The following is a 25336-nucleotide window of genomic DNA, read 5'->3' as shown; positions in this document are numbered from 1 at the left end:
ACCCGGTGGTATAGAGCTGGGGCTGTGGGGCCATCAGGGAACAGATGTCCTCAGGAAGGCAAAACCCTCGGGGCGGAGGTTCCTCTGCACCATCATCAATCACTGCATCCTGGGCCTGGAGAGCTCTGGGTGGCAGATGTCAGCAGGGGGCCACCGGGCCAGAGGCCCAGAGAGCCCACAGCCACAACTGCTTCCTGAAGTCATCTGCCGGTTTCCTGTTCCTCTGCATGTCACTGCCTGAAATCATCCCACCACCTGAACCTGCAGCCTCCACTCCCCCACCTCTCCCCCTAAAGCAGTTCTGCATTAACCACAGGGATTTAGCACCAGTAACAGCAGAGGCTGCCTGCAGGTCTTGGTCTGAGAAGCACAGTGTGAACAGTGAGAGGGGCTGGGGTTGTATCGCCACACTCGCCAAATGCTGTGTGACAGCTCTGGAGCCGGGTCATCTTGTCCTGCCCCCTGACTCACAAGAGAGGGAACTGAGGTCAACCTGTGCAAGGTCACATGGCTAGTGGCTGACAAGGAGTCTTCTAATTCCCAGGTCAGTGCTCTCGTCTCTCCCACAAGGCTGCCCCTCTCCTAAAGGCCCATTCACCTCAGTGTTAGAATCCAGCTACTTTTGTATTCACACCCTTCAGTCACTGAGAAATCCCATTTGGGATGGATACTCTTCGCGTGACCTTCGGGGGCCTTGACTCCCTCCCCTGACAGTCCTTTGTGTCCTTTTTTTTTTTTTTTTTTTTTAAATTTTTATTTATTTATGATAGTCACAGAGAGAGAGAGAGAGAGGCAGAGACACAGGCAGAGGGAGAAGCAGGCTCCATGCACTGGGAGCCCGACGTGGGATTCGATCCCGGGTCTCCAGGATCGCGCCCTGGGCCAAAGGCAGGCGCCAAACCGCTGCGCCACCCAGGGATCCCTCCTTTGTGTCCTTGACTCCTAGCTGCTCATCAGTGGCTCTGTCCTCTTTTGTGCATTTATGACTATCAGTGTGTGGGAGCAAGAAAGAAGTTTCCATGCCCTGTGCTCAGAGGCTGGCCCTTCTCAGCTGACACGGCCCCAGAGCCAGCCTGCCCCAGTCACACCCATCCATGCCTGGTGCTCCAGGGCCTCCAGGCACAGCAATCCCAGAGGACAGGAGGAGGAAGTGGCTTCCTGGTGTTAGCTTGGCCTCCCTCGGGACTGGGCCAAGGCCAAGTCTCATGATGCCATGTGTGTACACAAGAAGCTTTCCCGTGGACGGTGCGGCTGACCAGCCAACCCCCTGAGCAACACAGACCATTGTTCCTACGCCTCAGTGAGGAAGCTGAAGTCCAGAAAGGTCTGATGATTCACCCAAGGTCATAAAGTTAGAAGGAACCAGGGAAAGGGTAGGAAACCAAGGTTTCCCTTTCTGAGGGCAGGACTTTCCCCAGCTAATTGCTACTCTCCCCAAACCGGGGGCCGGATTGGGTGAGGTCGCTGCACCCCAGTGTAATGCAGGACACACTTCTGTGTTCTGTACTCCACTCTGTGACACCAATGCCTTAGAGCAGAGGACCTGGGCTTCCTTCATCTAGACCTCTACCAAAGAACACCTGTCAGCAGTCCCCACATAGGAAATGCTACCATAAATAAAGAAAAAAGTGAACCCGTGATGGCTGGGTGGCTCCGTGGTTAAGCGTCTGCCTTTGGTTCAGGTCATGATCCCAGGGTTTTGGGATCAAGCCCTGCATCAGGCTCCCTGCTCAGCGGAGGAGTCTGCTTCTCCTTCTGCCTCTGCCGCTCCCCACTGCTTGTGCTCCTTCTCTTTCTCCCAAATAAATAAATAAAATCATGAAAGAAAGAAAGAAAGAAAGAAAGAAAGAAAGAAAGAAAGGAAGGAAGAAAGAAAGAAAATACAACTACATGTTCCTCAAACTCCTTCTCTCATTTCCCCAAGAGTCACACCAGGGCCAACCGTAATCCAACAGCACCCCTGTCCATTTGGGGCTATCAAAACATCAGGGACATACCTGGAAAATACCATAGGAAACTGCAGTTACTGGGCACCTATTAAGGAGTGACTCCAAATTACAAACCGAGGTGATGGCAGAGAAGCCAGCAAAAAAGGACATCTGTGCAGGGGGTAGTGATCAGAAATGAGGCTGGCCTGAGTCGCCAAGGGCCACCTGAAGAAAACCTCTCTAATTTTCTAGAACCTCAACTGGCTCCAAGCGTAAGGACTTTTCCAGAAATCCTGCATTAAAAGGGCAGGCTCAGCAACTGGTTACCATAACCCAGCCACTACAGCAGCCAGTTACTGAACCAAACACATCTAGGATCAGTTGACTTTAGAAGATCTCGACCTTGAAAATATGGGTGGGTCTCAGCTACTCAGCTGAAGCCTTCAAGAGGAAAAATGAAAGTGTCTCTAGTGAAGAAGAAATCAAGCCTCAGACCACAGGGTAAAATCCCGTTGAGTTTCCAGTACTCGGGCCTGCCCTAGGGACTTCAAACTTGCCAAACCCACAACCACAAGAATAATTCCAAAATTTAAATCTCCTTATGTGTGTTTCTGTGTATATACATTATACACATTTGTATATGTGTGTAAATATACATATACACGTACACATGCATACATATATACGTTCATGCTATAAATATTTATGTTCTCTTTCTCAAGAGAACCACTTATCTGATACTGATTTTTGTACGTAGGATGGTTCTAGAGGAAAAGAATCTTAAATATGTGTTTTCTCAAATGGTTCTGGGGTTTCTGGGATTGGCTTTCTAATCTGAATAAATGTGAGGGCAAACAACTCGTTAAAAAGAAAAAGGAAAGCAAAGAGAAAGCATAAGCTCAAGACACATCAATGTGATTATCAGCCACTAACACAACAGCAGCTAGCTACCCTGTGGGGTGGATGACCAGAACGGCCCCCAGTTAGGAGTCAACTGTGTCAGGTCCCCATCAGACACTGCTGGTGGGAATGTGGGGTGGCACAGCCACTTGAGGAGATAATCTGGCAGTTTGCTATAGTTACACATACACTCACTGAATGACCCAGCAATCCCACTCCTGGTATTTACCAAGACAAATGAAAGCCTATATCCACACAGAGACTTATACATGAAATAGCAGCTTTATTTATAATCGCCCCAAACTGGAAACAACCCAAATGTCCATCAATGGGACATTCTGTCCATCACAAAACATGATACATCTGTACTACGGGATACCACTCAGCAAAAAACATGAACTAGATCCATGCAGCCACATGCATGAATTATGAAAAGCATTATGCGGGGTGAGAGAAGACAAATTCAAAAAGGCTTCATACTGCAGGATTCAGTGAAGCCCACATTCCAGCCAGCCCAACACCATAGTAACAGGTACCAGATCCATGGCTGCTGTGCCTGCAGGTGTGACGAGGAAACTTCGGGGGTGAGAGGAGGGTTCTCTCCTGGACGCTGATGGTGATCTGCACAAATGTTTATGTTGGTCAACACTCAGAGAACAGCATACTTAACATGGGAATTTTGCTATATGTTAGTTATAGCACAATAAAGCGGATTAGAACAATACTGGGTTCCTGTTCCTCAGTAGACAGTGGTCCGTGCAGGCTGTGACCTGGAGAAATCACATGACCTTGCTGTGCCCCAACTGCCCTGTCTGGACCTGGGGGGGGTGTGGTGCGTGCCAGTCCTCAGACCTGAAACTGTTCTCTGATGAAGTCAGAGAATGCAAGTGAACGTGCAGAGCCTGGACTGATGTGAGAATTCAGTAAACGTCTGCCTCTGCTTCCCTACTCAGTGCAAAGGAGTCACCCTACCAATCCATATGCCTTCCTACTAGCCCCAGGCCAGCCACGCAGCAGAGGTCCCAGTGAAGCTGAAACCCTGGGCAGAGCAGGAGGGCAAAGGCTGGGTCCAGCCGGACAAGGAGGGGGGCCTGCAGCCCGAGTGGGGCTCAGACAGTGGGGGGGGAACCTGACATGGCTGCTCGCGGGCTGGAGGAAGGGAAGCCTGAGGATAGCACAGAGGGGGTGGCAAGTGCAGGGCTGCTGTTGACCGTTGTGCTCCAGGCCAGCCTGGATGGGGCCTTCCAGGCCTCTCATTTCCTCTACCTTAATGAGAGGTCATGTAGCAAGGGCCTGCCCACACTGCATCATCTCCAGTCGCTGGCTTAAACACAGAGCTGAGCTGGAGCAGGACAAAGTCTCCTTTATAACACCCTGTGGCTTGTTCCCTCTGCTGTTTGGACCCTGGGGCTGTGGGACACGGAACACCAGCTCTGGCCACGCCCCATCCTTTCCCACAGGCGCCAGGAGAGCGCATTCCTCTGCCTGGCTTCTGGTTAAAATGCCTTTATCATGATCTTCAGGAGGAACTAGAAACTTCTAGGGGGTGGGGGTCAAACAGAGGACGGATCCACAAGACTTCAAGGAACTATAAAAAGCTTGGAAGCAGACGGTGCCAGTTCGTTGGTGTGTCTCACTTTGCTCCAAAAGTTCCTCCCAGCACAATACGCTCAACAGGCCAAGTCGGGGTTAGTTTTTGGTTCATGAAGAGTGAAGGCCAGAATGTCCTCAAGGCGCCGGAGGAGAGCAGGAACAAGGCACAGAGTGGCCACCAAAGAGTGCCTCCAGGAGACCAACATCGCCAGAGGCAGAAGCAAGTGAGTTCTTGGTGGAGAAAGACAAGGGAGACCACTAAGGTTGGTCAACAAAGCTAGGCAGGGGCTCAAACAGTGTGTCCCTCAGGTCACGAGCCACTGCCACCAGCCGGAGAGCCTGGTAGCTGACCTGCACATCCTTGCTCCAGGCGGCACCATCTCCGGTAAGGTGGGTGTCTCCCCAAGCCCTCCCCCAGCACGTCATCCGATGACAAACAACTCACTTCCCCGGGACCCTCTCCTTAGGTTACTGTTCTCTTACACACAAATGCCGGTGCAGGTTCTTTCCAAAATACCCAGCCCAGTGCATGACATCGGCACTGCTCCCTGAAAGTGCTGGAAAAGAAGGCAAAAATGAAGGAAATCCTGAAGAACAGGCAAAAGAGCAGTAGCCCCGACAGACATGGAAGAGTGAGCATATGGAGAAAGCTGGAGGTAACAATGGCTCATGTATTAGACGCACAGGTACGGTAGGTGGCCAAAAAAAAAAAAAAAAGAAAGAAAAGGGTGAGGCAGACGGGCAGGCCAGACCCAGGCAGTCCTGCCCAGTCAACAGGGTGAGGAACCCCCTCCGAGAGGCTGACATTCTCAACGTCCAACGACGTCAAGGCCGGTAAACACTGAGGCCAATGCAGATAATCAATGCTTGGAGATTTCTGGAGCCTGGTGACAGCAGCCCCGCCAAGATTGAGACAAGAATGGCAAGATATCCGGAGGAATGTGACAATACGGTCCAAAGGTCTCTGGCATTTATAGCTAACCATTCTGTACTATGGCCTAAATCCAATCTCCAAATGGCCACCCATGTGCAAGGCAACCTGCAGCCAGTCAGCACACCAGGGAGGCACCCAGTCCCTGAGCGGGTACCCGGTGCCAGGCACACGCTCCCACTCTCCTCCCTGAGCCCCAGTCGGTGTTCACACTAACCCACATTGAGTGGCTCCTATTGTTTTACAGACGAGGAATTAAATAGGAGCTTAGAAGAGTTAAGTAGCTTGCCCCAAATCCTACTGCTGGCTCAGGGACAAATGCTTAGTGAATGTTGGCTGGGTGGACAGATGGAAGGATGACTGGAAGGACAGATGGACAAAGGAAAGGCCAGGCTGACAGATGGCTTCAGTGTCATCCTCCTCCTGGGACGACACTTGGACCCTCTAGGCCTGTGAGGAAGCAGGGAGAGCGGTGGGTAAAGTAAGAGTGGCTGTGCACGAACAGAATGGCGCCAATAAATATCTATGACACCTCTGTGCTGTCGGAAGTGGAGGAAAATTAAAAAAAAAAAAAAAAGCCACAGGAGACAGAAATGGCCTCTCCATGCGTTTAAGTTTTCAAATTCAGAGAGAAAAGCCTGAGGGGCCCATGGTGGCCATTCCCCGGCCTCAAGGGCTTTCCTCTCGGTATTTGTGGGCTCAAAGTTTTCAGTTAGATGAGAAACAGGACACACCAGCGATCACACCCAGAGCAGGAGAGGCGCCTCACAAAAGCCTTTCCCCCCGCATCTAACTCTGCTTTGTTTAAAACAAGATCAGATTCGGCATCTGCACTTCTACTCGCTGCCGGACAAAAACCAGATGCCAGATGCCTGCCTGCACTGCATCCCGGCCCCTGCCCTCAGGAATAATGTGAGTCGGCCCGGCCAAGGGAACCCGGCGCTGTAACAGAGTGGTCTAGTCCCAGGGCCTAGCTCCACACCCGTGAGCCTTTAAGAGAAGGCACATTTTCAATCTCTTGAGAAGAGGAAAGAAAGATTTTTTTAAAACCCCTCATTCTTAGTCTAATCTGGAGGTTTGGAACTTCTTCCCAGAGCTCCAGGTCTAGCTCCACGGATGCTAGAGAAAGCTGGTCACCATTCCCCTGCACAAGCCACTTGACCTTCTAGTACCTGCGGAGACAGCAGCCATCTCCCCGCCACAGCTCCTGAGCAGGGAGCCCCTACCCGGCAAAGCTAGAAGGCCTTGTGGGGCAGGTCAAGAAATGAACTCACCCTCCAAGAACACTAAGACCCCAGAGGTAGGAGAGGCTGCCAGCAAGCTCTAGCCCATTCAACGCAGACCTCTGAGCAAACCATGTAACCTGAAGGGGTGCCTGGGTGGCTCAGTGTGTTGAGTCTGTTTGCGGCTCAGGTCACGATCTCAGGGTCCTGAGATTTCAGGGTCCCGAGATGGAGCCCCATGTCAGGCTCCCTGCTCAGCACAGAGTCTGCTTCTCCCTCTCCCTATTTCTGCAAGCTCTCTCTGCCAAATAAATAAATAAAATCTTTTTAAAAATGTAACCTAGGTGGCTCAGTGGTTGAGTGTCTGCCTTTGGCTCAGGGCGTGATCCCGGGGTCTAGGATCAAGTCCCACATTGGGCTCCCTGCGAGAAGCCTGGTTCTCCCTCTGCCTGTGTCTCTGCTTCTCTCTCTCTCTCATGAATAAATAAAATCTTAAAAAAAAAAAAAAAGTAACCTGAAGACCACATATCAACCTGGATCCTACATAAACAGCAGTTAGCAATGCCACCCTGTTATAGCTGTAGATCTGGCTTCCATGAGGATCGACCACCCAAAGGTGGAGCAATCGAAGTCTTATGCTAGGAGGAGGCTCTTCTCCCCCTGGGGCCACATCCACTGCCCTGGCCCCCTAGCCCCAAGCATGCTCTGGCCTGCAGGTGGATGGGTGGGGGTCCTGGGAAGAAATGCAGGACTACAAGCTTTTAGCTGCCTTTGCCAGGAAATGATACCTGTTATTTCCTCACTCATCTTATTGGTTAAGATTGGTCACATGACCCCACAACACTGCAAATCTGGGGGAGTATGTGCAGATCTGTGTTGTCCCTGTCCCATCATCTTAAACCCTGGCCTCTCATTCCCAAGGCCTAACCCGTATTTTCAGATGACTTTGAGGTCCCATTACTTAGATCTTCCATCATTACCTCAAACCCCAGTGACAAAGACTAGACAGCATCACCCTAAAAATCAATCCCCTCTTTCAAATTTCCATTTTATGTCATTTCCCAAGCCATCACACTCAAATACTTCCCCTTTTGCCCACATCCAATCAACCCTTCTCTTAGCAGTTATTTTATTCCTCTACAATTTTCCTTTGATAACCTTCTTCCATTTCTTACTGCTTTCAACTCAAATCTCACCACCTATAACTGAATTATTCCACTAGGATTTTCCTGTCTTCCCTTCTGACCAACCAGGTCCATGGCTGCCACCCCATCTCCTAGCTTCTCCCCTGCTCATGACACTTCCCACTGCCTCAGTCAAGGGTCACCTTCTAATAAGCCTGTAGCTCGAAGTGCTCTAGGATCTGCTTGTAGAATTATGACATAATCTCACTGTTCTCTGATAGTGCCATGTCCACTCCTGTCTCTGCAGGCCTGCTCATGCCATCCATGGCTCAGAATCCCCTTCTGCTCTTACCACACAAATCCTAATCCAACCTCAGGATCCACTCCAAACACAATCTCTTCAAGCTTCGCCCACCAGTGGACTTACCTCTCCTTTTCTGGCTCACCCCCAGGGCTCAGCACTAGCTCTGAATAGTGTGCCTTTTGATGATAAGCTGAGTTGTATTTTTTTATAAGCATAAATCCTACTTCCTGCTCTTCTGAGGGAGTGTCTACAGGTTGCCTTCAACTATAAGTAGCAGAAAACACCAACTCAACTGGCTGAAACAGTGAAGACTGGAAGTATGGAAGTCAACCTGCTTGGTCTTCAGTGGCTCTGCAATCAAGGACCCTGGTTCCTCCCCTCTGAGGGCTCAACGGGTTTACTTTCCTCATGGTGATACAATGGCTGCCTCATTTCCAAAAATCTAGTCAAAGGAGCTGTCCTTCTTTTGTGTTTCTAAGAGAAGACTTTTTTCCCAGATCCCCACAGCGGACTTCTCTTATCTCACTGGCCAAAACCCTGTCACTCACTCATGTCTATGCTATGACCTTCATGACTGGCTTAGATGGGTCAGCTTTTACTCTGGAGCTAGAAGCACAGTCATTTTTCCTTGAGTAGTACAGGGAGAGAGGCATGACCTTTGAACCAAATCAGGGCTCTGCCATCGAGGAAAGAATAGCTGTTGTGTGGGCAACCAACAGTGTCTCCCACAGGCCAGGCACCCATGTCACATATTTATGTTCCTAACTTGCCACCCCCATCCTTTGCTGGCACATAAGGATGCTCAAGAATTAGCTGTGGAATTGAGCTGAACTAGAAATTATCCTGTGGGTGTGAGAAAATAGTGAGCATTATAATAGAGTGGCACAATTGGACATTTGTGCAGAGAAGCTGGAAAGAAGGCCAATAAATCCAAACAGATGCAAAAAAAAAAGTACTTAGCAGAGGAGGTCTGGGACGCTCTGGTCCAAGCCCTTGGCTGGGCCCAACTCCCAGTTCCACAGATAGGGAATAGGCCACAGGCCAGAGGGCTGGGCTTCTCCCAGCAGGGCCCAGCTGGGCTTTCTCCTCAGTTCAACCCTTGCTTCCAATGGGCCAGCGATCTACGAGATCAGCCCACAACCTGTCAGGCACAAAGGAGGCTCACAATGAGGTCTGTCGGTGTCTAGCAAGTAACCAAGCACTTTGCGGGTACACACAAATCTGCTGAATCAGAGAACACTCGAGGTCTGTGCTGTCAAAGCAAGTGCTCCCATCACTCTGGACTAAAGAGTTGTCCCCTTAGGTTTCCCTGATGGGTCTCTCCTTCCTCATTCCTCTTGGGCCACCCTGCTCAGGTCTTTGTCTTTATCTCAGCTTTCCAGCACACTTTCCTGGATTCTCCAGGCTACTGATAGCCCTCCTGCCCCAAGTACACATGTCTCCACCTGAGGCTGGGAAATGTGCCAAGAATTGCATAGAAGATACATAGAACACAAGGCTCTGAAGTCCCACTGATGGACCATATCTACATCACAGGGTCTATGAGTTTTAGCTCTTTGAAATTTCAGTGTTCTTTCTCAAATACTGCAGTAGGCATTTCCCTGGCTAAAGCAAACTGTGTTAAATGCAGCGTACTCCAAGAGCTCACTGACTATAATACGTATTCAACATTCAATACATATCGACTGGACAACCATTAAGTTGAACCCTACGACACTGACGATACTCAACTGTTGTTGACCTACAAATGTGGCAAAGTCATACAACTCAACCTAATAGCTCCATGCCAGGCAACTGGTTAAGGAGTGCCAACCATGGTCAACAACACAGAAATAATCCCTATCCTTATGGAGCTTACAGTCTGATGCATCAGATCATTAATTAAAAAGTAATATACCATCTAGCTTTACTCCTGTAATTAATTATATGTGTACTTATTTGTATACTGCTTGACTTCTTTGCGAGCCTATAAGCTACACAAGGATGATGATGATTGTTGTCGTTTCCATATAAAACACTGCCAAGCACATAGCAGAACATGCTAGGTGTTTGCTAAGCTTAGTAACTCATGTTAAAATAGGTAAGTGCAGGTGCTATGGAAGCATGGGGAGGGGGTATAAGATCAGAAAACTTCAGTAACTTGGAAATCCAGATGTTGCTAATAAGGTTGAATTAGGTCTTTGCAAAATAGGTCTTTATACCATGTATAACCAATCGGCAGCGTACGTACACAGGGCTTCACAGGGACTACTTAAAACACTGTTTTCACGCACAATCCAGTTTTTCAGAAACTCCATTTACATAAACAATTGGTGCACTAATTGCAAATCATTCTGATTTCTCTACTAAAACAGGATCCCCTAAGGATCTTTATTGGGAGCTCTATTAGCCTAGTTTGAGTTACAATATTTACTTAAAAGTAATAACAGTGAAGTCCTTGAGAAATATTTGGTAATTCACACATTTTACTAATTCAAACTAATCCTCCTCACTAGTCTATGTTGGGAGGGGTTCTATCACCACACCAAGAGGAAGCACCAAAAAGTCTGCACCTATAGGAATGTTCACCAAATTCCTTAGCGGGAAGATACTTCTGACGCCAGGGACCCGCAAAGGGACCTGAGCTAACCTCAGAGAGGTTACAGAGAGGGGCTGCAAATGGCAAATCGAGAAAAGGCAATTTGAAGAGCGACCGTAATCCAATTAAGTCTAATAAATGACACGCATGTGAAGTCACGTTCCAATTATAAGCAGAGACCACATGAACATTTTAGACCCGCACCCCTGCTCTTTTGATTGATCTTGCTGTAACGTCATGACCAGTGTCAGCCAACAACACTGACTGGCAGGCCTCTTATCTGTCTCACAGGCTCTCCCTGAGAGCTGGCCCTGGATGTGCTGCGCAGACATCCGTGAGCTTGGATGGTATCTTCAGGTGGGTCTGGCCTCTCATTTTCTGCACCGGCTCCAAGATTTACTAACACACTGGTCACATTCACGGAGCATCTTGAACTCTCTTGACCCGGCAAATGATCAGCAGGTCCCCACACCAAAAGTAAACAAAAACCTGTCGCCAGCAAGGAAGACCCCCAGTCTCGCTGAAGGATGCCAAAGTCCCCATCCTGCCTCCTTTGCAAAACCTCGCAAATCTCTCCGATGCAGGCAGGATGATCAGGGGTTGGAGGAGATTATGCTCTGAATGTCTTAAGAGATTAGTTACTTAAAATCCTCCACATGACTTCAGTCATCCCCGTTACAGATGACAGAGTAAAAGCCTACTTGATTAAAGCTGAATGCCTATACATTTGCAAAAGGGAAAATATGCAGAAGAAAACAAGAGTCAGATTACTGATGGGCACAGCACCAGCTCCAGGACATTGGGGGCTGCTGAATAAATTATGACAAGGAGGCACATGCAGTAATCACAGATTCACCATAAATACAGCAGCCCTCGAGGCTCTCGTATTTACTTACTTTCCCCCAAAGCATAGACTGAATCTGGCCTTGTCTTCAAATGAGACCTGGCTCTCCCCAAATTCCAAATATGGGAAATTACAGCTCTTCTGTGGCGGGGGTAAAAGTGGGAAGGCAAATGTTTGGATTACGTAATGTTTTAATTTTAAAACAAAGACTACGTATAGCAGAAGTTTCTCTTCTGTGAGGGGTGTTCTCCAGCGCTGCCCCTCTCTCCCCAACCCAGGCCGTGGCAATCTTTAACTCACCTCCAGAACACCTCCCCTTTAAGAGAAGAGGATTACCCATGAGATCCCTAAGGATTCTCTTCAAATACATTCAAGCCAAGAGGCACATGGGTTCTCAATCTACTTTCTACCTTCCAGAAGTCCACTGGCAGGGAGTTTCTCTGAAGCGTTGGATTCATCCGTGTGACAAGAGTCACAGATGCTGTTCCTCCAGCACCCCACCCAGCTGGGGACCCCAGCCCCTTCTGACAGAGGGACAGAGGAAAGGCTGGGCAGGGCACTCAGATGTGATCTTGCCTGTCTCATGAAAGACTAGAAGACAGATGGCAAAACTGTCCAGCATGCTTTCTTTGGCACCACACCATCAGAAGACCTTAAGAAGTTATTCAGCCTATCATGTCTAACCAGCTTCCTAAAGGGTGGTCTAGTTTCGGGGTTAATCTAGGATGACTCTACCTACACAGTCACTCTCTGATAAATTGCCAGATGTGTCCATCCGGGAAGCAGAATTCCCAAGAGACCAGCCAACTCCAAACCAACAGGAAACCACCACGGAGCAAAACTGATGAGGAGCACCAGAAAGGCCTCCAAGAAATGCTGCTTGCCAGGAGAAGGATGGCCTCGTCCAGCATTTCCAACCTGCCTGGAACCTAAGACTTAAGTGACTGGTTAGAGAAAAGGGAAGTAGCACTGGTGGCATTCAGAAGTGCAGATCAGTGAGTGCTCAGGGGTAGCCCAAGGTGAAGGGACGATGGGACTTGGCGAGATGTAGACTTGGAAGAGCCTGGACCCTGCTGAGCTGTCTCAACGATTTCTGGAACCCAGGCCCACCCTGGAGAGGTCCCATGACAGCCTTCCCCTCCCAAGGCTCCCTGAGGGGGAGTCACTGTGTGGGGGAAGTAGGGAGGCAGAGTATAAGGCAGGAGACACATATACCTTACGGCCACCACACTTCCCCACACAGAGGGTCCTCCAGAGAAAGCCTGGTGTGGATGCCACCTCCTGTCGAGATGGGAAGTATGTGACTGTTCTAGTTCTCTTTTGTCCTGGCTTCCTAGAAATTTAGAGCGAAGGACGAAATCCCCAGTTCCCAAAGACAGACATTATCCACAGCAGTGAATAAGGATGCTCCACATATACAGGACTTGGGGATATTCATGCATTTTCAAGAGAAAGAATTTGCACTCAAGGGGCCACCCACCCCAATCTCCCCCAATCAGTGATATTCATGTCTTACTCCTTAAAAGGCCCTTCGTCAGGACTGACAGGGTATGTGTAACTCACAGCTGCTAAAGGAGAGCTGAGAACAAACCAGGAGGAAAAGATGTTAAGTAACAGCAAGACAAGACAGACCTTAGGGAAAGAAAAGACTCCCCCATGTCAGAGTGTTTTTAATTAATCTTTCTATTTATTAAGATAAAAAATACAGATCAGGTGCCTTCTTAAAATGTTTCTCATGATTTTACCTTTTAACTCTTCTTTAAAAGATTTAACCCAACAATCAACTGCTAGGAGCTAGCATTCAAGTATTTGCTGAATGAGCCGATGAAAACTCTTTTTAGGAAAGTATCATAAGTGGTTTGTAGCAGAACAGTGGTCTCCGGGATGGGGAGTGGCAGGTCAAACCCTGATGCTGAAGAAGAGCTGACTATGATATGTGAATCCAATAACCATCCATTCCAAATGGGAATTATTTTTTAAAAAATCAGGACTCAAGGTGAATGATCCAAGAAACCTGTATTTGTTCCCAGGGATTTAAAGACAGTCATACTCGTGAACCTGAGAAGTAACCCAACACTTTGAAATGAGCTTTTTTTTTTTTTTTTTTTTAACAGATATAGCTGCTTCTGGAGCACTAGAAAAATAAGTGCTCTCTTGTGTTAAGGTCTTACATGTCTGGTAGCCAGCTACCTCAGTGGTTATTCAGTTCACTCTAAATGGAAGAATTATTCGGGAATTGAAAATGCAAGGGAAACTTCTCTCGTTTTTTCTCCTAGTCAGTGAGCAAATAAGAAACTTGACTAAATTAAACCCCAAACCCAAGATTTATGGTTATCCTCTTAGCAAGTTTTAAATAGGCTTCATTTGAATTCAACATCATTTCAAAATTATAACTAAAACAGTCAACAAAATATGTGTGTACTTAATTTGTTAAATTTATGTGTTTGGGGAGAAAATATTCAGAATAAACAAGTCAATTATTTTCATTAAGTACGTTAAAATGTAAGGGTAGTGTTTATTATGACTCTTGCTCTTGATACAGCAAGACAAAATTATTCCGTGATACAGCTATTGAATGAGGCTCACTACTCCCCAATGATTTCACAAATTATAGTTCCAACTAACTATAAAATAACCAAATCAGTTCTGATATGCCCATAAAATTAAGCCTGAAAAAAGAGTGAGGTAAATTACTCTTTTAAAATCAAGTTCTTGAACAATATGTTTTGTATGATTCCATTTATGTCAGAAAAAAAACTATATTTGTGGGAATATATGCATAGGAATTAAAAAGATCTAGAAGAATATATATTAAACTATGAAGAATATACATCAGACTCAGTAAGGGGCATAGGGCAGAGAGTGGGAACCGTCACATTTTATTCTCTGTACTGTCTGGATTTTTTATCATACAACTATACTCCCCTGTTACCTCTGTCAACTATTTAAAAATCCAAAACACAAAGCAATTATAAGCTACCTTCTGAAATTGAAACCAATTTCTCATGATCTTCCTCTTACACAACACGTTACCCTAAAGCATTTTGTTGTTTTAAATTATGAGTTGATTCAAATCAAGTCTTCAGTGAAATTTAAGATTGATGCGATTATTACCTCTAAGAGGTTGTGAAACCTCTCTGAAGTCTTTAAAAAAAGAAAAGAAAGAGGAGTAGGTTGTTCCTGGACAGGACAGGTGTGGTTTGACCTGCAGCAATGGCTGGTTACTCAGCATCAGGCTCCTGTTGCTCTTCCTACTGAAAGTCCTTCCTGGCAAAGTCAATCAAGGTCACCGACGCAATCACTGAATGGGCAAATACCAAGGTTATCCAAGTGCCAGGAGGCTCTCAATGGATCACGTGGGGTAGGAAAGCTGGCCACCTTAGACTTTTTTTTTAAGATTTTATTTATTTATCCATGAGAGACACGCAGGGAGAGGCATAGACATGAGCAGAGGGAAAAGCAGGCTCCCTGTGGGGAGCCTGATGCAGGACTTGATCCCAGGACCCTGGAATCCCAACCTGAGCCGAAGGCAGATGCTCAACCACTGAGCCACCCAGGTGCCCCCACCTTAGACATTTCAAAACACCGAACAATGACACCACTTCCACTAAACTGCAGATCCAGGGCGAAGGTACCTAATAGGCAAAGCCCTGTGTGTCTTTTGGTCATGGGCAATGCAGAGTGCCCAATTAACTCTGCTTTAGAGCTCAACTATAGCACTACATCAAGTGTGAGCGATCATACTGGTTACTACATAGGAAAAACAGATTAATTAGTAATTAATGCTGAAAGACAGAAGATTTCAAACAGATGGGGCCCCTAAGGGAAGGGAAGTACTAAAAGGGAGCCGTGAGAAGGAGGTCAACAGCTTACCTCAAGACCGGACTCTGTCATCAAGGTGCCCCAAGCTGGGATCCAGCACCCTGAGGGCAGAGATGGTGTTCTCAGAAGTCACCACAAGAAAGGAAGTGTGGACTGTGCTCCAGAGAATAGGAAAGTGGGCATTACAAAAACAGTATTAAATAAGAAGGCCCATTTAAGGCGATCCTGAACATGCTCCCTGTACACCAAAGAATCAGATTTGGGAAAAGAACACACAACTGGTATCAGATTCCTTCCCCACCCCCCACCCCTGTTTTAATAAAAGAAAGGTCTAGGGACCTGAAAATCAAGAAGAAGAGGCCACTGATATCTTTGAGTTCACGGTTTTGTTTTGAGTTCACTGCCCTGACGATGTTTTGACGGTACACGAAAGTTCTTCCCTTAAAAAAAAAAAAAAAAAAAAAAAGATTGTATTTATTTCTTTGAGAAAGAAATGAGAGAGAGAGGGAGAGAGAGAACGAGCAGGGGGAGGGACAGAGGGAAAAGCAGACTCCCCGCTGAGCAGGGAGCCCAATGTGGGACTCAATCCCAGGACCCTAGGGTCATGACCTGAGCCGAAGGCAGATGCTTAACCGACTGAGCCCCCCGAGGCACCCACGAAAGCCCTTCCCTTGTTATACTTCACTTCCACCCTGGACCCCCACCTCCAGGACACCTCCTACCTTCCCTGGCCACTTCAGCAGTCCTCCAGGACACCCACTTACAGGTCTCTGGTACCTTCCTTCTGTCTCAGGCCCAAACACCCAAGACCTCATGCCAACTGACTGCTCCAATTCTTACGGACCAGCAGCTCCAGGGCCCCAACCCACTGACACTCGGGCTTCTCCCCTCCTTGAGAAGCCTTCTCAAATCAGCCCCAGGCGCCCAGAGTGGTCTCCACCCCCCACCCCACCCCACCCCCACAGTTCTGCCAGGACCTCAACTCTCTTATTACTTCAGAAATGCCGAACATTCTAGCTCTTCCAGAAAGCCTTTCCAGACTGGCCACTCACAAGATACTCCAGCCTCATCCCTCTCCTGGTCAACGTTCCCTCACTGCTCTCGCTGGGCTGAAAACAAGAACAAACTTGCCTGGCCCCTCCTTCCTCAAAAGACGTCTGTCCTCAGGGGGCATGGCCTAGCCATGTCTTCCTGCCCATTTGCAAAGTGACTTGCCATTTGTTTGACTGCTGGCCTTAGGTGATCATCACTTAGAAGACAAGGGACGGACAGGGTGGCCTCCAGCAAAGCCTGGGTCACTTGGATGGTGCAGGTGGCGGAGACAGGGTTTTCAGGTGGATTTAATTAAAGGGTTAATAGGAGATTAAGCAGAGACTTTGCTTCAACTCTTGTTACCATAAAGCCTGTTATAAAGGTTTTTAAAATACATCTGACCACTTTTCCAGCCTGAGTAGAGTTAATATAATTTAATCTTTGATTTAGGATCTTGCAGTGCCCTGAGGCTCATCATTCTCTTCTGCTACTATAATTATAGATGCGGAAGGTGTACAGACTGGACTGCTGGTGGCCTGGAAGCTAATTTCTAGAATAAATCCTTGCCGCCACATCTTCTGATTTTTTGCCTTTCGGAAAGTGGAGTTCAAAAATAAAAACAAAATCCCACTTAATTGAGGGTTCCAGTTACGGGAGGTTCACTGCCATGGTCTTTGTTAAGTGCCCACCACTGTGGCCCACAATTAGTCACTTAATAAAGCGTCCTTGATGAGGGAATTTGGCAACGTGTGCTTTTCTACAAATGTAAGCTTGATTTTGATGCAACCACTCACTTCTTTGAAAATCAGGGGGCATTCACACACAGGTGTCCTAAATTTCCTTAAATTAAAAACCAACCCTTTATGAGGAGTTAGCTGTGCTCACTTTCAAGCAGCAAAGAAACAGGTGTCCAATCATGCCAAATGAAGAGATCCCGCAGGAACTTAAAAATATTAATCAAGGAGCCATAATGGAGGATGCACAAGGCCAGGGACCATGGGAAGCCAGCAACGGAGCCACTTCATTCAGTTTCCAGGCCACGGCTCAGCGGAAGTCGTCTGCCTGGGCTCTGGGGACCCAGTCTAAGCCCAAATCCCAAACTCATTACAACCTAAGCCAGTTCTGTGCCCTCATCATCCCAGACGAACTGGACCCTAAAGCCACTGACAGTCATTTGTCCAAACCCTAAAGGGCCACTCTACCACCTTTATGATGGCTGTCTCCTCTGCAGGATCAGGATTCTACTGGGAAGAGAATGCTCCCTGTGTGGAATCCCTGCCCACTTCTGAAAGCTAATGAAGTCCTCTCACACAGAGCCTTCCCGACAACCACCGCCTACACTGAACTTCACCTTGAACTTCACAGGGGTCCCTGAACAGAATTCAGGAGGTATGTGAGCTTGAATGGGGGGAAAAATTATGCCTTTATTTTCAACTAACCTCTCTGTGAATGTGAACTGTTTGATTATGAATCCAGGCAGCCATCGCGGGCGATGTCTCCAGGACCTGTGACTTTGTCACAATAGAAATCACACATGCTTTCATATCACATCACAGTTTGACACAGATACCTCAACATACCCTTTCCATGCCTCACTATGCCATAATTAAAATAATTGTCAGATCTGCTGTTAGAGCTTATTATTTAATGCGTTACTGAAAAAGCATATTACTATGATCACAATTTGTTTAATATTTTGATGACTGTATTTCAATATAATTGATTTCCTTTGTTAATCTATATGTTTTCATTTATGCATTTCAAAATGTTATCCAAAGAAAGGGTCCACAGCCTTCAACAGGCTGCCCAAAGAATCTCGGGCACTAAAAAGGTCAAGATCCCTTGTCTGGTGGCATAAAAGGTCACAAGCTCTAGAGCCAAACTTGGACTCAAATCCTGGCTCTGCCAATCTCTAGCACTTGTCCTTCAAGCAAAATGATTTAAACTGTCTGAGCCTTGAGTTTCCTTATCTTGATCAAGGAAGCCAATAGAGAAACCATGTGTTCATTAAAAAATTACCTATACACCTACTGATTTTGTGCCAGGCATAGAGCTGAGCTCTGGAGCTATAGTAGTCAGAACGACAGAGCCGGTCCTTCATCCAGAACGGCTTGCTCTACGAAGTGTCTAGCAGTGACTGGCACATAAGCATTCTGTAGACACTACAGTACAACTGCTAAAACCACAACACTGCTTGTGTAATTATACGCTGATTTATGTTGCTTCCCATTGTAACAACTGGTGGCTCATCTGGCTCATGCCCTCCCAATAAGGCTTCTTAGAAGCCAGGGGCTGGGCCGCACACTCCCAAGGGGGGGTGTGCTGGCGAGATGGAAGGAACAGAGGATTTGAACCAAATAATCTTGGCCTCAAAACCCTGTGCTGCCACTTACTAGCTCTGTTGCTCTGCCAGCAATCCGATGCTGTCCCTCCAAAATCTGTTCTCTCCCCAGAACCCTCAATTTTTCGCTGGACACTCAGAATTAAGGATGATATCTGTCAGCCTCCCTTGCAGCCACGTATTGTCATACACTCAAGTTCTAGCAGACAGAGATGGAAAGCAGAAGAGATGTGTGCAACTTCCCAGAAGTGTCCCCAAATTATGAGATCTTGCCTGTCGCCAATCCTTCATCTCCTTCGTAATGGCTGGGGCTAGCACAGCCATCTTGGACTATGCAATGACTTTGGGAATGGGTGCATGCACATGAAACAAGACATTAGGGGCCTGGGTCCTTACCACTGTGGAGTGCCATATGGAGCTGGTACAGTAGTCTACCCAAGGCAAGATCTTTAACCTCCCTGGACCTCAACATCTCCATCTACAGAAAGGTGATGATGTGAGTCATCTATCTAGTGGGTATATTTTGAAGACTTAATGAGACAGGGTTCGCTTCACAGCAAAGGCCAGAGCCAGGAGACGTGGTATCATTACTTCTTCTTCTCTTACTGCAATGCAAAATGCAGGAGACTGGGGCGTCTTAACACAGCCCTGGGTGCCCAGTGGGGGCTTAATAATTTGCACAGTTGAAAGGCATCCTGGCCAGTTTAGACCTCCTAACAAGGATTTCCTTCTCCAGCCCCCTGGTCAGATGGTCCCCAGGAGAGGGAAGTGCACCACCTCTGTGACAACTGGTGGGGATGGTGTTTGTTCATCCATAAATCACGATCTTAAGGACTCTTTCCCTGACTGCCCCAAGCAGTCTTCTGCCTTTGATCATGAGTCCTGCCTCTGAACTCACTCTCATCAGAACATCAAAGTTTTCCTTCGGTCTCTTTTGGAAGAATCCTCTGGCCTCTTCCATAACTGGGAGGTAAGTGATCACTGTCTCGGTCCCATCCTATTCAAGCAAGAGGACAAATGAAATTCTCTCACCGGAGAAGATCATCAGCCAGCTACAGATTCTCCTGTGCTGATCCAGAGATGGTCCAACCTCCTGTATCTTTCCTGGCTAACACTTTTAAAGCTCTGTCGTCTTGTCTGCAACATCAGCACGGCCTAGGAGGCATAACTATCTGTGGCTATGTAAAACTGAAATTTGGTTTGTGTGCCTGAAGCTTCTTATCACCTTTCCTGACTGTCCCCTTCCTGTTCTCGTAGACACAAATCCCATTCTGTCTTTCCCACATTGCTGTCATCTTTCCATGTCACTGTCATTCATGCAGGCTGCTGCCAGGCACAGCCACAGCTAGCTCTCCCTCTCCTCATTCCCTCCTTTTCACAGGCATGCCACATTCATGCCACAGTCACACCAGCCCCCCTCCCTTTCGTCTTCCGCCCCTCTAGCTCCACCCATTCTCAGCAGTGGAGGCTTTACTACCCTCAACCAGGCTGGGGCTTAGGATGGCTTTGGAACTGGAACATGGGTGGCCGTGGCAGCCAATGGCTCCCAAGTTGGGTGGGGCACCCAGAGCTGCAAGAGGAAGAAACATGACAGAGCGGTCAATGTGGCTTCGGTAGGACAAAGACAAGGGCAGGAATCAAGGCCCCAGACAGGCAGAAAAGGAGGGACCTGATCCAAATCCCAGACACTGGCAAAGGAAGGGAGCAGAAAGCACAAGTCTAAGGACATGGAGGGAGTTGCAGGCATGTGCGAGATTTACCCTGGATACACCCTGGTGTACCATCATAGGGTCTTTCAACTCCAACTGCCATTTCTGGAGGCTGGCAGCACTTGTCTCAATGCTACTTTGCAGAGTACTTATTAGCCTTAGCCTACTTTATACAAACAAAATTTGATTCTGGGTGTGTGACCCACATGAGCATAAAACCTTGGGATTCTGTGCTCTTTGAAATCCACATTACACATTAATTTACATTGCACAGCAAGAATGCTGACGCATGAATCAGCCCACACCAGACTGCAAGCAGGAAATAAGACCCCCCCCCCCTTGGGTTGCGCTCCCTCTCCAAACACCTCCTGCTCTCCAAGGTTAGCAGCCAGTAGCAAGACCCCCCCTCCCTGCCATGCTGACAGTCACCGGGTGCTGGGAGAAGATGAGATTTCAGCAGCAGAGTGCAAAAAACCAGGGACACCCACACTTCTAAACCTGCCCACCCTCACCCACGTCCAGTCGTCTGCCAGTGCTCCCCTTCCCACCACCTTGATGCTCATTTCTTCCCCGGCGCCCCCGTTTATACAGGAGGCTGGCTGTGGAGGGAAGAGCAATGCCAGGACCCAAGCTCCATTCCACAGAGTGACCCAGAGGGCGAACTGCAGGGGGGACCTGCAGGAGGCCTCACATTTCTAGAGCAGCCCAAAGAGACAAAAGGCACAAATGTCACATATCCTTGCTTTGCCATTGGTGGCTCCTTCTCTGGCCCTGGGCCCCACCCTTCCAGCCGGTCCTCTTTTCCCGCCTTAGGCATCCCACCGTCCCCAACTCCCCAGGGCTTTCCTTGTTTGTCCTCCGTGAATCCACATGAATCACTAATTACTGATTTAAACCCAGACACTAAATGAATGACAAATACAGTATGAACAAATGCCAGTGGGATATTTAGGAGGGGTGCACAGAGAGCTCTCTGCCTGAACAGACAGGCGACACGAGGAGATGGGGACACCGTATCCTCACCCTCACCTGGGCAGAACACTGATTAACCTGCCACGGGACCCATGTCCACGTGTGCACAAGGGCAGGGAGGGCTGGCATAAATGAATTCACACACTGGTTCTTTCACTTGGAATTACTTAGGAGAGCAGAAAGACTGATGATGCCCGGGTCACCCTCCCAGCGAATCTGGTTTCCTTGGTCTTGGGTTGCTGCCTGGAGACAAGGAATTTTAAAAGCTCCCACAGTGATTCCATCATGCACCCAAGTTTGAGAACCGCCAACTGGACACATTTATTATGTGTTCCAGACATTTTTCAAAACAGTCAAGATGTTTAGGACACCTTAGAGCCTTTCACTGTTAAGACAGCCCTTGGAGGGATCATCCCATCTTACTGAGGTTCATACAGTGATCACGTAAGGCTGAGATTCGCATCAGGTTCTCTAACTCCAAAATCCGTTCTTTCCACCCAACTATAAACTCCTACAAGGGTACAGACAATGCATGAGTGCAATCTCCACGGCCAGCAGGTCATGAGTAAACTCTATAAATGCAAAATATCTAGACTTGAAAATGCAGGCACTACAGGCAGCAGTGATGACCTCTTCCAAATGCAGGGGATGGGACCACAGAGAGGTCAGAGCGTTTGCTCCTGTTTGAGGTCTGAGGAGGTGGACACAGAGGACGCATCAGATCCTGGCTAGGGAGTTTTTCCTTGACCCAACATGTGTCCTCAGACCCCACACGTATGTAGCTCAACAGCACAGAAAGTATGTGCAAAGTGGGGGGACCTCGGCAATGGGGACGGAATCCCTAGGACAGGTGTCAAGGGCTTGCCTCTTGGGGCCACTGTTCTTCACTTTGCTCTAAGCCTTCCAGCCTTCTGTAGGGACACCAAAACCAATCCTAACACACCCCTTCCCAAGCAGTTTCCACTCCTCCAGTCTCTCTTCCTCCCAGAACCACGCTCTGAGTTTCCTTGGTGAAGAGGACACAAGGCTGGTATCCTCAAACATTCTTAGCCTACAGACCACTTAGGTAGAGTGATGCATCCCTTCACCACCCTGTCCCACCTCATGCCTACTTCCTCCTCAAAAACAAAAACAAAAACCTGCACCATCATTACCACAACCAACTTTCCCCACAGTAAGAATAATGCTGCCACTTCGAATTAGGAATTAACGCGGACCAACACAGAGGCAAAGACACTGAAGTCTAGAAGCCACATGGAGTCCCTAAACCACCGACATGCAGATGGGAGAATCTCACACCACAAGACCTTTCAAGGACAGCAAATGTTCCTTCTCAAAGACAACAAACAGTACCTCACTGTTCCTCCTGGGTCAGAAACGGGCCTCTTGGTACCCCATCCCAACCTGTGATATACACCGGCTACGTCCTGGTGTCCCCCAATGCCAAGTGTTGATGGGAAAGAACCACAAGGAATTACGGGAACCAAGAGCAGGTTAAACTTTCACATCGATCGCCCTGATAAAGCAGAGCCACTTACCCAGCACAGCCAGACAACTCAGCACCGGGAAAAAGCACTTCATGTCGGCAGCAGAGAGGAGACACAACACAGGACGTTCCCTCTTCTCTGGGCGCTTAATCTCTCATTTCTGGCAATCCACTTAATAGCTCCCGAGGATAGTTTTGGAAACAGAACTGAACTCAAAAAATGAGAAGAGGTTAAAGAGAAGAGATCAGCAAGACGGGGGTGGGGGGGATGGGCCGCCAGTGGCTTCTGCTGAACTCCCCCTATGCTAAAGGAAGGGTCCAGAACAATTCTGAAGGCCCTCTAGGCTTCTCCCACATCGCGTGCCTTGTGGTTTCCACTGGAATTGTAGATTGCAGTGAATTAATCCTCCAGGAAAAGGGAAAAAAGAGTCTGAGAAAATCCTTTCATCCACTGATTATACAGCAATGTCCTTGGCTTCCCAGTGAAGGTGTCTGCAAGCTTCCTCATTCAGATTCCCCAAAGGGAACAGGGCAGGTTTTGTCAAAACCTCTGACAGCTAAATCGCCCCGGAATGGCCCCGGCTGTTTGGGTCGCTCCATCAGAAAGTCGCCTCCATCCATGGCGGCAGGTCGCGGAGCGGCACCTGCCCCACACCTGCCACAACACGCGGGCGAGGTGGCGTCCAGCAGCCCCGAGCGAGGGGTCCCACGGTGCCAGCAATTTCTGAAACAAACACAACAGGGACGGCTCAGAGGGGAGCAGGCGCCGGGCAGCCCGGGGCAGGACGCTCAGGCCGCGCGCCCTGACCTTGGGCAAGCGGCCACCGGCCCCCGCCTCAGTTTCCCCGCCCAGAGCAGGGCAGCTGCGGGCAGCCCCAAGGCTCCCGCAATACTTTGCCCACGCGCCTCACTCCAGGGAATTCCCTTCGCCTCCCGCCGAGCCGGCCGCCGCGGGCCGCCCCACCCTCCGCGGGGACACGGCGCGAGGGGCTCGGCGCGAGGGGCTCAGCGCGAGGCCGCCACTCCCGGGCCCCCCGCCCCCCCCCCCCCCCGGCCCGGCCCGGCCCGCCCCCGCCCCCGAGCTCCGCGCGCGCCGCGTCCCAGGTGGCCCCGCTATTGTTTTACCTTCCCGGGTGTTTATTTTTCGCTGATTGGAAAGAAAAGAGACGGAGGGAGAAGCGAACCGGGGCTGCGCTTTCCGCTGCCGGGGCGCGCTCGCCGAGCGCTCGACCGGCCGCGGGGAGGTCTCGGGCCCGACCCCGAGCGGAGCCGGCCCCGCGCCCGCCGCCCTCCTGCCCCCGCCCCGGCTCCCCGCGCCGCCCCGGCTCCCCGCCGCCCGCCGCCCGCGCCCCGCGCCCCCGACGCTGACCTCGCCCCCGGCCCTCTCCCTCCGCGCGTCTGTCCGGCGGCCGCGGTCCGGGCGCACGCCTCTGGGGCCGCCGCCTCCTCTCCCCCCGCAGCCGCACCGGCAGCCCCGCGCCCGCCCCGCCCGAGGCCCCGCCCTCCAGCCCGGCCCGCTGCGCCCGCTGCAGCCGCGCGCGGGGCGGGGGCGGGGCCCTGGGCGAGAGGCCCCGCCCCGCCCCGCCCCGCCCCGCCCCGCCCCGCCCCGGAGCCGCGCGGCCTGGCCCCGGGGCCTGGGGGGCGGGGCGGGCCGGGCCGACCGTGGGGGGGGGGGGGGGCGCGGCTCGCTCTCCCCCGCGCACCTGCCCAGGCCAAGAGCCACCCCAGGACCTGGGCGCCGGGGGCGTGGGGCCGGCAGCCCCGAAAGTTAAGCGGGGGGTTGACACGCAGGCTGCCGGGCCGTGGGCAAGAAGCGCAAGGCCCTTCCCACAGCCCTTCCCACAGCCCTTCCCACAGCCCCGCCAAGGCCCGGTGAGCCTTGAAGAGCGCAGAACCGAGCGGGTCCTCTCTCCGGGAAGCAAAAACAAAGCCCTTACACACTTGAATCTGTTGGCGGGCGTCGTGGAACCCCATATCGAGCTCCATTCGAGGGCAGAACTTTCTAGAAGTTGTGGCCGAACTGGATTCCGGACACAGCCTGGGTTCTAACCCTGGTTCTCCCGTGTCCTTGCTGCCGACCGTGGTCCGGTAACTTAACCTCTCTGTACCTTAGTTTCCTCATCTGTTATATGGGGAAATAGGCCGCCCCTACCAAATGGGGTTATGGCACACTTGTGAAGCACCGGAAAGGAGCCTGCCCCGTCTTAAGCCCTCAATACACGTAAGATATAATTATTTTATAAGGAACAGCCCTAGTCAAACAAGTGCATTTTCTTTCATTCAATACTTAATGAATACAGGCACATTCTGGGTAGGAAAGATCAAAAGGTAACCAAGGTAGGATAAGACAGTCCTGCCCGCCTGGAGTTTGCAGTCCAGTGGGGAGACCATAAAACGGGTACGGCAAGAAAAGAACAGAGTGTAGAGGAAGCACACACTAGGAGCCCCACCCTGTGTTGTGGGATTGGGACATGAGGAGGAGGGGGTTTGGTCAGATCAGATCAAGTACCAGGAAGGCTTCTTAGAGGAAAGGAAAACTTGGTAGAATC

At 49.6% G+C, this 25336-nt stretch overlaps 1 protein-coding gene across 4 annotated transcripts in view; it reads right to left on the bottom strand.

Annotated features, from left to right (window-relative positions):
- The window catches only part of IGSF3 (immunoglobulin superfamily member 3), a 91764-nt gene extending 67496 nt beyond the window's left edge, over positions 1-24268 (bottom strand). For 2 of the 4 annotated variants that reach the window (XM_072766791.1, XM_072766792.1), the window contains exons 1-2: positions 24157-24268; positions 22840-23511 (exon numbers count right to left, since the gene is read on the bottom strand). In XM_072766791.1, coding sequence (XP_072622892.1) covers positions 22840-22882 — 43 coding nt within the window. In that variant the 5' untranslated portion in view covers positions 22883-23511; positions 24157-24268. Of the gene's footprint in view, positions 1-22839; positions 23512-23912; positions 24078-24156 lie in introns of those variants that run through there. The other 2 variants (XM_025994634.2, XM_025994635.2) reach the window with 1 other exon arrangement.
- Between the last annotated feature and the right edge of the window lie 1068 nt (positions 24269-25336).

Source organism: Vulpes vulpes, chromosome 8 (genome assembly GCF_048418805.1).
Source record: "Vulpes vulpes isolate BD-2025 chromosome 8, VulVul3, whole genome shotgun sequence".
NCBI classification, from domain to species: domain Eukaryota; kingdom Metazoa; phylum Chordata; class Mammalia; order Carnivora; family Canidae; genus Vulpes; species Vulpes vulpes.
Note: the sequence above shows the minus strand (reverse complement) of the source record. Positions and strands in the feature narration are given on the sequence as shown.